The 13,307-nt window shown below is 41.6% G+C and overlaps 1 protein-coding gene across 1 annotated transcript; it reads right to left on the bottom strand.

Annotated features, from left to right (window-relative positions):
* Positions 1-870: 870 nt before the first annotated feature.
* Positions 871-8,715, bottom strand: ccdc137 (coiled-coil domain containing 137). Its single transcript, XM_083779691.1, has 6 exons — positions 8,560-8,715; positions 5,525-5,658; positions 4,099-4,327; positions 3,277-3,359; positions 1,922-2,001; positions 871-1,650 (listed from the first exon to the last, which is right to left on the bottom strand). The coding sequence occupies exons 1-6, from the start codon at positions 8,634-8,636 to the stop codon at positions 1,453-1,455; spliced, it is 801 nt and encodes a 266-aa protein (XP_083635817.1). The 5' UTR covers positions 8,637-8,715; the 3' UTR covers positions 871-1,452.
* Between the last annotated feature and the right edge of the window lie 4,592 nt (positions 8,716-13,307).

The following is a 13,307-nucleotide window of genomic DNA, read 5'->3' as shown; positions in this document are numbered from 1 at the left end:
AGGCTAATAATCAATTCAATAATTCAATTCCAGAACATTTGGAACCAAAAAAAAAATCTGAATAATACCAAACCTGAAATGACTTTGGTTCACAGTATTGTTTGGCCATGCAGTCGATAGTCAAACAAAGCCTTCATTCATGCCTGGAATGAGCAGAGAGGTTCAGCCTTTAAGGGATTACAAATGTAAATAGCAGTGCCAAGCTCTAATAAGAGTTTTGTATTTAAGCTGTATGTGACTTAGTTTACTCTGGCTAATAGCTAACAGAAATGTGATGCCCAAATGTATACTGTATACAAGAGAGAAACTGCTTTTTAGACAAAGCACCCAACAATGGAGTGAATTCAGAAGGCCCCTATTAGAACTTTAGCACCAGACAATGAAGTTATAAAAAAGAAAAAGAGAACACAAAGTCACATTGGAAGTTATTGATAAATATTCATAATAATCAATGTAATGAAGTCAACAGGTTTTTATCCAGTACAGCTTTCCATACAAATACCATAAACTATAAAGGGTATACATTTATCTTTCTATTAGACTGCCACCTAGTGGGTCAACAACGTACATTACAGGCAAAAGTTGACAACAGAAAGTCCTGTTGTGTTTCAACTTAAGCCATTCTGACCTGAGATCATATTCATACGAGGTTTCCGCCGGACACACACTGGTCTGATGAACCCATTCTGACCTGAGATCAGATTCTAAAAATGTCAGTCGCTCTTCAATTTTTCAAAAATAGCAGACCTACAAGCTCGTATCGCGCCACTCGGTGGCGCGATATGAGCTTGTAGATCTGCTATTTTTAAATAGCTAAAGCATAACATTATGCTGACACCAAAATGGGTGCCCGTTCAGAATGGGTTAAGCCTTGAAGCCTGGTGGTGACGTATTCACTATTCAGATATGATCTCTCTCCCTTCTGGTGCAAATGTTGTTAGTCAACAGTTTTCCCGCTGTTTCCTGTGACTGAACTTAAAGCAACACGAATGGGAACATACACAGCAAAGAAGTAAGCTGCTCTCTTCAGAGTTCATGTGATGTATCAGTTCCCATTTAAAGAGTTGATAAGACAGTCATTAACAATGGTGGGCAGTTAAAGGAGTAGTTCACCCAAAACATATATAGTATACACTATATACATATATATATATATATATATATATATACATACACTATACTCAACTATTTTTATTATATTTTGACACATGACATGACAATGTAAACATATGTTTTCTCATGCCAAGAATTGAGTCTCCTACCCTACCCAGGATACTCTGCTGGTCATCAAATGATTGCCATAGGAATGCATAAAAATCTCCATGAATTCAAGGCTGCATGGGGTGTAATTGATAGAAAACAAGTCTTTTGGGGGGTATATACTACTTTACTCCTTTAAGGCTACACATTAAAATGTATCCAAGATTTACATGAACAATGAACAGGGGCTCTTCACAGGTTCTTTAGCTTCCCCACACCTGCAGCCTTGGCCGCCCACTGCTGCTGCTTTAGTTTCTTCATGTGACGATAGGCCTCCACCACTCGCACCCGCTCCTCCTCCAACATCCGCTGTCTGGCCATGGAGGCCTTGGCTGTGGAGGACATCGTATGGCCCAGGAGAGAGTTGAGGAGCAGGGCCTTTGGTGCATTCTAGTGATCCACGGGCGGAAAGAAAGAGACCAAGGAAGGTGTTTGTCTTGACAAAATGCCTTCTAAATCAGAACTTCCCAAACATTTCTCAAACACTTTCAGGATTGTTCCAAAATAGCAGATGTACAAGCTTGCAGCGTGTCACAAAGTGTCACACAGTGAGCTTGTATATCTGCTATTTTCCCATTAGCCAACACTAACATGACACAGATGCTTTATCTGTATTAATGGGTTAAATTAACTGTGTTATACAGTCCTGTGGAATACTAACCTGGCCTTTAACCGGAGCCCGTCTGGGCTTGACAGTCAGAGTGGGTGGGGCCATTGCAACTTCACCAAAGGCAACGTCATCTATCGAACAGTAGAGGCAGAAGAATGTACTGTATATTAATAGTCACCTATAGTAAGCCTTCATTTGCAGTACTACATTAAGGTTAAATTAAATAAAGTGAAAAAATAGAGTCTGCAACACTGGTATGAAAAACTCAGCTCCACTGGTTTATTTGAATCAAATAAACCAGTGGAGCTGAGTTTTTCATACCAGTGTTGCAGACTCTATTTTTTCTCTTGTATTGCCTTTTGTCTAGCACCTGGGCTAGAGTGGAGGTGCATGCTCTATTTCCTTTGTAAATTAAATAAAGTGCCACAGTGCGCTGAAGACATATACATAATACCAGACATGTTGCAATGGGTCGATTTACAGTGCCTAAGCCAAGAACTGAAGCAATGAAGAATACAGTCATGTACAGGGCAATGACTTTCTGGAACTCTCTACCAGTATGCATTACAGAAATTAAGGGTAAAAGGCATTTTAAGAAAAGACTGAAGGACTTTTTATATATATATGGTAAATTGTAATTCTGTTTATTTTAATGTAATCTAGAGTGAATGCACGGTTGTTGCATGGTTGTTGTTTCAATTTCAATTTTTGTATGTATATTATTCTGTGAGGACCCCAGGAAGAATAGCTGTTGCCAGGTGTAACAGCTAATGGGGATCCTGAATAAACTAAACTAAACTAAACTAAACAGCCACCGCAAGCGACCTGGCTGCAGGAGGAACTCACCATGTCAAACATGAGATGCGGCTGTCAAAAACGGTTGCTGTGGATTGTTTTCTCAGATTCAAGAGTTGAGGATACACTACACTTTATATATACTGTATACACAATACTGTATGTATATCAGAGAATTGGTTAGCTGGCAGTGCACCCTCCACTGGCTGAGTACAATTTAAATTATATTATATAATAGAAATTATATAAATCTTCTATCTTGGCTATCTCGGCTCCTTCAAAAATATGAAAATGTATAACAAGCAACCATTTCATGTTTTTTTTATCGGACTGACTGAATATGTATTAGTGAAATGACAATGACAACAATCACACAAAGAGAGACAACTAGCTTGCCTTTGTCACAGTAGTCTAAACATGCATTTTTGCACACGTGCATTTCTGCTTTACACATGCTGTGCATGTATATTACAGACATAGCCAATAGCCATTACATTTTACATTTGTCCGGTAAATTACTGGTAAGAAAATGTCTGAACCCTATATGAGTGAAAGACAGTTATATACTGTGTATATACATTAGACAGTTCAATAAAAAAAACTATTATTACCTATACGCATCTCTTTTTCCAGCTTGTCCTCTTGCTTGCCTTGTTTCCTCTCCTTTAACTTCTGCAGTCTCACTTTATCATGGCTGTAACAAGACAGAAGAGAACCAGATGATAAATATAACGGAGCCATACCTTCGTAAAAGGGAAGTCACTGTAGTTACAGTTAAGCCTGATTTATACGCGATACCTTTTCGTTTTTCACCCAGTGTCAATTATCTAATTATCTAATCCTGGGCACTACACTCCCTCTGCCAACATGGGGAGAGCAACAGACTGACCTCATGTTTCCTTCAATGCATGAGAATCCAAGCCGCTTCATTTCACCTGACAGAGGGCAGTTTTCCCGGTTGGACGTAGCACTTGAAAGGAAAACATTATTCCAACCAGTTCCTTTTCCCTCCATCAGGTGCCCTGGCTGGCCAGGGGGAGGCATTTTAGAGACCAGGACTATTGCATGTATTTTGTGAAGGTCCCTACCCTAGGCCGAGCTAGGGGACACGAGGAGAACATACATGATACTTGAATACTATAAATCAAACAAATTTCGTTTGTTTGATTGTGTGTGTGCCAAGTACGTTTTAATTTGTTTTTTTTGTACTTTTTTAGTCTGATGCTTATTTGTCCTTTTATTTTTCCATTTTCTCTGGCACCTGCACAACACTCCCCACTAGTGGGCTAGCATGGAATGTATTAAGGGGAATGAAATTATTTTCACACACACGCAGTCACGGACACACAAAGATAATCATTCAGTAATTGTAACCGTGGAAAAAGTTTTAAATAAATTGTGATAAAACTACTAGTATTACAGCACTCACTCACCCCTTTCGTTTCTCAGACTTGGCCTTGTATGCAGGGGTCTCTTGTTTCTCCTCTTCCAGCTCAGGCTTCCGGTCCAGCTGGTTCTTTGTGAGGAAGAGCACATGTTGTGATTCGGTATCCATGCGCCGCACGTACGCTCTCTCCGTCTCCTTTTGTCCTCTTTTGAAATGTGGAACTGGGATGTCTCCGGCCAGGGAGGATGATGCTGCTTTTGCTTTGGCGAGGGCGGCTGCATGAAGGATGGAGCCGACGAGATGACTTTGGTCAGATAGATACAGTACATAGTTCTGCTCTGACTAGGGCTATAACTATGGGTTATTTTCATAGCAATAAATCTATCGATTACCTTTTCAATTATTCAAATTATCAGGAGGCGTCTTTTTAATATTATTTTATTATATTATTATTAACAAATCGATTAACCACTTAAACCCCAGCATCCTCCTTATGGTGGGGAAAGCTTTCGCAGAACATAGCTGATCGACAAGCTTACGAGTGGCAGCGCTACGCGTTATTATGAGCTTGTCGATCAGCAATTTTTAGCAAAAGATTTCCCCACAATAACAGAAAAACACTAGCATAGTGCCCTGAGCGACTCCGTACAATAGGTAGGGTTATGGTTAACCCATTCTGACCGGGCACCCATTTTGGTGTTGGCATCATGTTATGCTTTATCTATTGAAAAATAGCAGATCTACAAGCTCATATCGCGCCACCGAGTGGCGCGATACGAGCTTGTAGGTCTGCCATTTTTGAAAATTCGAAGAACGACTGACATTTTTAGAATCTGATCTCAGGTCAGAATGGGTTCATCAGACCAGTGTGTGTCCAGTGGAAAACCTCGTGTGAATCTGATCTCAGGTCAGAATGGGTTAACCACTCAGCACTATATTATACTACTACATTACACCAGTGTTGTGCAAACATTGCTGATCTATGGTACATGCTAACTGTTGCTAACAACGTGTCACATCACAATGCGTTGTCAGCTTGTAGATCAGCTATATTCACTATTTTGAATGTCCTTTATAATGACGTGCTCAGAATAGGGTTTGATTTCTGAATTGATACGTTTATAAAATCATCGATTATTTGTTATAACCGATTAACCCATTCTGAACGGGAACCCATTTTGGTGTTAGAATCATGTCGTGCTTTAGCTATTTAAAAATAGCAGATCTACAAGCTCATATCGCGCCACCGAGTGGCGCGATACGAGCTTGTAGGTCTGCTATTTTTGAAAAATCGAAGAAGAACGACTGACATAGAAACATAGCTTTATCAGAAAACTGTCAGGATGTAGAAGACGTTTATAGAATCTGATCTCAGGTCAGAATGGGTTAAAGTGATTTGTTCGATTAACTGTTGCACGCCAAAAAGAGATGAGGGTTCCGGATCCCAACCCTTCTAAATCCGCTGCTCTGACCTTCTTTCCTCCTTGACTTCTTTCCCATCCCCATCCTTTCCTTGCTCTTGATGATCTCACGGAGCCTGAAGGGGATGTCATTGATGTGGTCCTCTGCTCTTCTGGGTTTCCCATCGCGCTTTGCTTTACCGTCTCTGCAGTGTGCACACAATCATCCAAAGATTGACTGATTGAATAGTTCATTAGGCAGAATGTATAAACAGCAACAGAGTACAGTGAAACACTTAACCCATTCTGACCTGAGATCAGATTCATACGAGGTTTCCACTGGGACACACACTGGTCTGATGAACCCATTCTGACCTGAGATCAGATTTAAAAAAATGTCAGTCGTTCTTCGATTTTTCCAAAAATAGCAGACCTACAAGCTCATATCGCGCCACTCGGTGGCGCGATATGAGCTTGTAGATCTGCTATTTTTCAATAGCTAAAGCATAACGTGATGCTAACACCAAAATGGGTTCCCGTTCAGAATGGGTTAAGTCTAAAAAGGATTTAGGCCATACCTGTACACGTAATCAATTCATGACATGACATGACAAAATAACAACAAAATTCAATATCATTAGAAAAAATAAAACACTATTGTAGAAAAAGGAAAGGGGGGGGGGGGGGGGGGGGATCACCTGTTTAAGGGAGAAGTGACCATTTCATTATCATTTCGGCCTGCTGAAAGGTTTATTTTCAGGCCTGTTTTAAAAGTTGCAAGTGCACTGCATTTTTTGACGGAGGGGGTCAGGGCATTGGGTTTGGGTGGCTGGCAGTGCTGTAGAAGGAGAATTTACCCACGTTTGTTTTGTAAGTGGGTAGTACTGTACCAGATCGTTGCTCCACATTGAGGGAAAAGTTGCAATGACCATAACAAGATTTTGTATTGATAGTGCTACTAGTGAATGTCTTGCATAGTATTGTATGCCTTTAAATGTCTTGAGGGAGTGCAACAAACAAATCATGTACAACTACAACCCAGATTCGGCACAAACAAGGGACTAAATTATTTTCGCTCCTATGCCACCAAAATGTGGAACGCCCTACCAACAGTCATTAAGACGAATGCGAATCCCTTGACTCCTTCAAAACCGCTCTCAAAGGGCACTGCAATTCGAAACTGGCCCCCGTAAAATCTGAATCCCCCCCCCCCCCCAAACCACCCCTTTTCCCCCTCACTGTATGTTTCAATTCCCTTTTTTTCCTCCTTTATGATGAATTCCTGTTCCGTTCTTTGTCTATATAGAAGTTTCTATTCGTACGTCTCTAAATGTTTTGATGTCTTGAACAAGGTGGACGCTCTTGTAAACTCAGTTAACACTAATAGTCTTTGTATTGAGTTGTGCTTGAAATGTACTGTAATTCTGCAAACTGTTAATAAATATTTCAATCAATCAATGAATTGAATAGTTACTATACACAGGACCACAATGGAAACAAACAAGCCCTTTAGGGCATTTTGTATTATACTTTTAGTACCGTTTGTATAATCGTACCACTGTACTGTACCACTGCTCTGGATTAAGAGCGTCTGCTAAATGCCTAAATTGTACTCACTTGTAAAATTTTTGCAAGCTGTTAATAAAGTATTTAGCCCTTACAGCGAGTCTCTCTCTGACGCCTTGTGGAAGTACCTTCCACAGCCCTCTGGTCATATTTCCACTCCCGTGCGCTGTTTTTCTAATACCAGCAAATAAACAAAACGACGAAACCACTCACCGAAACAAAGCCTGCTAGACCTTGGTAAAAGTCTATTCTCGAACCTGGGAAGCGTCTCAGGTCCCCAGTTTCTCTCTACAATGCACTTTGTGCCATTTTAATAACGCAATGTACCCTGGATTTAACTGCGTAACGCTATCCTACACTCGCGAACCGCCAGGATCACATTACTGGCGGTTCGCGAGTGTAGGATAGCGTTACGCAGTTAAATTCAGGTATTAGAAAAACAGCGCACGGTAGTGGAAATATGACCAGAGGGCTGTGGAAGGTACTTCCACAAGGCGTCAGAGAGAGGCTTGATTGATTGATTGATTGAAATATTTATTAACAGTTTGTAGAATTTTAAGCACAAACTCAATACAAAGACTGTTAACTGTGAGTGGACGACCCAATTAAGCATTACACTTGTTTACAACAGGGTCCACATTGTTCAATTCATCAAAACATTTAGAGACATACAAATAGACACTTCTATGTAGCTAAAGAACAGAACAGGAATTCATCAAATAGGAAGCAAAAAGGGAAAAGATACATATACAGTGAGGGGAAATGGGGCGGGGGGGGATTCAGATTTTACAGAGGCCAGTTTCGAATTGCAGCCATCCGTAGGTGCCCTTTGAGAGCGGTTTTGAAGGAGTCAAGGGATTCACATGTCTTAATGACTGTTGGTAGGGCGTTCCACATTTTGGTGGCATAGGAGCGAAAAGAATTTAGTCCCTTGTTTGTGCCGAATCTGGGTTGTACATGGTTTGTTGCACTCCCTCTGGTGTTGTGGGTGTGGACTTCGTTTACATTAAGGAAGTATTTAGACAGGTACATGGGTATCTTGGTGGTGTATCGAATCTTGTGGACCAGACCCATTGCAAGATGCTGTACTCTGTCGTCGACCCTAAGCCATCCCAGCCTGTCAAAGTGGGCAGGGGTGAGGTGGGTTCGGGGGGTGAGGCCAAGTAGGAGCCTGACCAGTTCGTTTTGGGAGGTCTGGAGCTGTAAGCCTTGGACCAGGGCTAATAAAGTATTCAATCGATAAATCAAGCAGCTAGCCACAGGACCGCCGCACTTATATGCTATCAATCAGCATCTATGTTGCTTGCGGCTACCCAGACATCTTATGGCTAGTAGTTTTAAAACGTGATCATCCCATAACGTATTAGCAAATTGAGACACAATTAGCTTGTAATGCCAAACGTGAGTTGAAGTGTTGGGTAGGCTGACATTAATGGGTAAGCTGTGGTGCATGGTTGTGTGTGGTGGTGTCAACATAAACATCCACATAGCTATAGCAACAGGCTTATATTACCTCATTTTATTCCTCGTCCAAACCTTACCTATGATGTTGTTGTCCGGCTTTGCCAGCTACTTGTTCTCCTGGCGGCGCGTTGGGTTTCGTCCTATTCTTCCCCATGTTATTCTTTAATACATTGACACTTTATTTACAAAACAACAACACGTGAAGTGAAGAACAGCATGGACGTTTCTTTCTTCACAAACTTTGACCCAGGAACCACAACCAGATTGGTCCCGCCTACGGAAAGTAACCCCGACGCCAGATTGGCCAGAATAATCACTGTGGCGTAACTGCCCTTTTTCAAAGTTTACACCAGGGGGCGTAGTAGTCTCAGATTTTACGTAATATTTGCACAAGGCTTTACTGGCATTATAAAGACATTTTCTTATTTCATAGCATAATCTACAAATGCAGGTTATTAAGAAAAAAGCGTATTCTAATAACAGTAGGGGCTTTGTTGAATGAATGTTAAGGTAATATAATCTTACACAATATTTGTAGGGCCTGTAACCCTTAGTTTTATACCCGTATAGAGATCTCTCCACGCGTCTGTCCTTGTCCCTTTTATGCCCATATATGGCGATCCTTGATGTCATCAGTATATGGGCATATGATGTCAGTGGTCCTACATATTGCCATCAATGAAACAAAACACAACACGCAAAATAATTATAATCCTCATGACCTGTGGACATGCATCAATCTAGCTTTAATGAAATGGTAATACTTGAGACGTTATTAATTCAGAAACAGACATTTGTGTATTTTGTTGTTGTCGGTCAGAAACTATGCATATTTTGTTTTTTTCTCAATGCCCTACTTCATCATATTACAGTGCCACACAAAGTACCAACAACATGCCGCAATGTTGTGAGCTTGTAAATGTGCTAATTTTGTTAATTTAGGAAAAAAATCATAAAAAAAAAATCTAGTGAAAGTGAAACCATATAGCATTGCTGACAGGCAGAAACCGTATCTCTTTATTTGAACATCTAATGTTAGTTGTTTGTTTGCTTTTCTGCAATACATTTATGCCATAGGCTACTGTAGTGTCACACAAAAGTACTGAAAAATAGCAGATCTACAAGTGCACGTGTCAACTTATTGTAAAATCCTTGTAAAAGTTAAAGTGTATGTTATATGACTACATAAAAAATAACTACATGGACTGAGCCATTCTATCTCAGGTTCTTTGTTTCAGTTTCTGAAAAGTAACAGTTTTGGACATAAGGTTTTTAATACACCTGACAGTGTCGATATGCATTAGAACATGGACACCTATTTGATACCATTTGTTATCTCTGAGACCCCAAGATAGAGTACACTGTAAAATAAAATCTATAAATGCACCACATCTCTGCATGTCTGTGTACGTCTGTAATGCACGTAACTCGAGTCGAGAACCGTTCGCCCCACCGACTTCAAATTGGACACACGCGTTCCACATCCCCACAGGGAGTGCAGTGCCCGGTGTCGAGTCAGGCGGACTTATGGTTGTCCAGAACCGCCACAAAAGGCATTTGCCCGGGCACTGACAAGCAGGGTCCATATATGGAGCTGGCCTGTTCTGACATCACAACACTCAATATTTGGGCATGCCTGACATAGAACTACATATATGGCTCCATCTTGCGCCACCCTTATCCCTGATCCCTAAACTTATTTGACATTTTTTACTATTTTGAAAATCATTTTAAAATTGTTCAACTAGCCGATCTACATCTACTTGTTGGGAGCTTGTAGATCAGCTATTTGAACTATTTTAAAGGTTTTTTTTAAATAGTAAAAATTGGCAAATGAGTTTAGGGATAAGGGTTAAGGGGTGGCACAAGATCTAGCCCATAGGCTATAGGAATAAAGGGACACAGAGACAGATACAGAAATCTCCATATATGAGCATAAAAGGGACACAGACAGATGGGTGGAACAGGTATGTCATTCTGACTATCTGCATAGACTCCATATTTGGGCATGCCTGACAAAGAACTCCATATATGGCCAAGGGAGACAGACATAACTGGGTGGGGCATTCATTTCCAATTTGCATCGTTCCAAGTTGGCCAGTCCCTACCGCTCTAGTTAATTAAACTCTGAGAGTGTATGAATGGAACGGGTCCATTTGGTTCTATTTGTACACTCTCAGAGTTACTGATCCTTCAAGGGTCCATTTGGGCCCCTGGTGGTCCTCAGACCTTATGTTAGAACCAGTTCACTAATTAAATCCAAAGATCTTAATTGCATCCCTGTTATAACTTGTTTGGATTTCCGGCAAAACTATAGTAGGCTATATATGGTTATTACATTCCAACATGTGATTATTGGCTAAGATTTATTTTGAATCCATCCAACAAAGCCGTATAATTATGACATTCTGATATCACATGACATGTCACATGTCACATGTCATGTGACATCAGAATGACAGGTGTAAAATATAGGCCACGCCTCAGTGGAGAGAGTGGATATTTTAGAGCACACATCTTTGCAAATCTGCAATTGTGCCAAAACTGCTGCAGACCCCGAATCACTTTGAATAACAGCTTTATCTCCCGAGAACCGTGTTGAAATGCAAGATACGACGGCCGTGTACGAGGGGAACCCTCCTTCAGTGACCCGAGGACTTTGTGGACGACATTGAAGATGAACAACTTCTGAGTGACCTACTGCAGGGAAGCCTGGAAGCCGATGGCATATATAGACGGTAGCTGTGTGGTGGTGGAAAATGTTCCCCAGGTGGGCCCAGAGCGCCTGGATAAGCTACAAAGTTTCATTCACAAGATCTTCACCGAGTTCGGCGACATCACCACCGAGTTCTATCCTGAGGTGGATGGCATGACCAAAGGTTTTGTCTTTATGGAGTACGCTACTCCCGCTCAGGCCTTGATGGCGGTGCAGAGAGGAGATGGCTACCAACTGGACAAAAAGCACACGCTCAGGGTCACCATATTTAGCGGTTTTGAACATGAGTGATGACTGGGAGCCTCCAGAGGAGAAGCCCTTCAAAGACGTCGGTAGCCTGCACCACTGGCTCTTAGATCCAGACTGTTGCGATCAGTACAGTGTGATGTACGAATCAGGACAGAAGGCGGCCGTCTTCTCCAACAACGCCACAGAGCCAATCCTAGTTATGGAGAGGAAGGAGTGGAGAGATGCGTACGTGCACTGGTCTCCTAAAGGAATCTACCTGCTAACCTTCCACCAGAAAGGTATCGCATTGTGGGACAGTGAGAAGCTTGAGTTAATTCAGAGGTTCAACCACCAGAGAGTCTCCCGCACCCACTTCTCGCCCTGTGAGAGGTACCTGGTTACGTACAGTCCGCCGATGGACACTAAAGAGGACCCACAGACCCACAAACACATCCTCATCATCTGGGATATTAAATCTGGTCAGAACAAGGGATTCCACTGCGAGAGCTGTACACACTGGCCCATCTTCAAATGGAGCCATGATGGGATGTTTTTTGCCAGGATGACAGGGGATGAATTGAGCATCTATGAGACTCCGTCTAGGGACCTGCTTGATAAGAAAAGTCTCAAGATCATTGAAAGTTTGTCTTCCGGTGTATCATCAACTTACTCACAGTTGAGAGTTGAAAGCCTCCTATATACAACATATCAATGGTTGTGTTATGCAATATTTGTGTTTACACTATGATGTAAAATCTATTTATTGTAAATGGGAATTTAATGTTTGTGTAGGACAAATTTGTGCACACACACTAAGAGCACACAAAAAGAAAAAAAGAGGAAAATCTATATATTAAAGAATCACACTTGTGTGAAATGTGAAGTGAGGGGCGCTCTTATCATCATACATCACATGCCATGCTCAACCAATCAAATAATTTCCGTGGTACACACAGACACACAAAGCTGCAGGGCATAGGAGGGGCTAGCGCCACTCAAAATTTCAAAAACAACAACAATGACTCACGGTACGCACGCACGCACGCAGGCAGGCAGGCAGGCACGCAGGCAGGCAGGCACGCACGCACGCACGCACGAATGCACGCACGCACGCACGCACGCACGCACGCACGCACGCACGCACAAACTTCTCTTCAACTGGGATTTCAGATAATGTTCCATAGATTTTGTAGAGTGGTATACCAAAGACCACTTTTGGAGCTCGCCCCCCCCCCTGAATTTTCTGGAATCTGGAATTTGTTGGAGCAAACTCAACACGAACCTTGAATGATTATTTGGGAATAAGTCTCTAAATGGTTTTCTAGAGAGATGGTGTTCTGATGTCGTTTCAGCAATTGCAGACACAGTTTAACCTCCCACCTCCTACCTCCTACCTCCTACCTTTGGTTTCCTGCAAATACGACATTTTATTAACTCACTACAGCCGCCAACGCCACAGGGCTCCTTTTACAGTAAAACAGAGAATTTCTTATGCAACTGTAGTAAGGTATCACATTTCATTTCATCGTTTTACTCACTGCTGTACTCACTGGACTCCCAGGAGATACCATCCCTCCGTAAATGGGAGAGAGATTTTAACAATGAATATATTGAAGATGACTGGCAAGAGGCCATTGACTCAGTTAAAAAGGTTTATACCTGTAACAGACTAAGAGAAACACAATATAAAATTCTTCACAGATTACACATCACACCTGTGTTACTAAACAAAATGGACCGTTCAATATCTCCTTTATGTCAAACAGATCTGGATACCTACTATCGTAGCCTGAAAACCCACCTTTTCAGACTCCATCATGGCCCATAGCACTTACCCTAACCCCTTAGATAGCATTTCTGTTGGCTTAGATAGCATTTGAC

This window comes from Protomyctophum parallelum (assembly GCF_964188405.1).
Source record: "Protomyctophum parallelum genome assembly, chromosome: 13".
In the NCBI taxonomy this organism is placed as follows: Eukaryota; Metazoa; Chordata; class Actinopteri; order Myctophiformes; family Myctophidae; genus Protomyctophum; species Protomyctophum parallelum.
The sequence above is the reverse complement of the archived record's forward strand: the minus strand, read 5'-3'. Positions and strand labels throughout refer to the sequence as shown.

What these genes read in the sequence shown, in the direction of transcription:
- ccdc137 (XM_083779691.1), bottom strand. Translation starts at nt 8,636, where the DNA reads ATGGGGAAGAATAGGACGAAACCCAACGCGCCGCCAGGAGAACAAGTA. An exon ending in GCCGGACAACAACATCATAG is followed by an intron (nt 5,659 to 8,559) that starts GTAAGGTTTGGA and finishes TGCACACTGCAG; the next exon opens with AGACGGTAAAGCAAAGCGCG. An exon ending in AAGTCTGAGAAACGAAAGGG is followed by an intron (nt 3,360 to 4,098) that starts GTGAGTGAGTGC and finishes GTCTTGTTACAG; the next exon opens with CCATGATAAAGTGAGACTGC.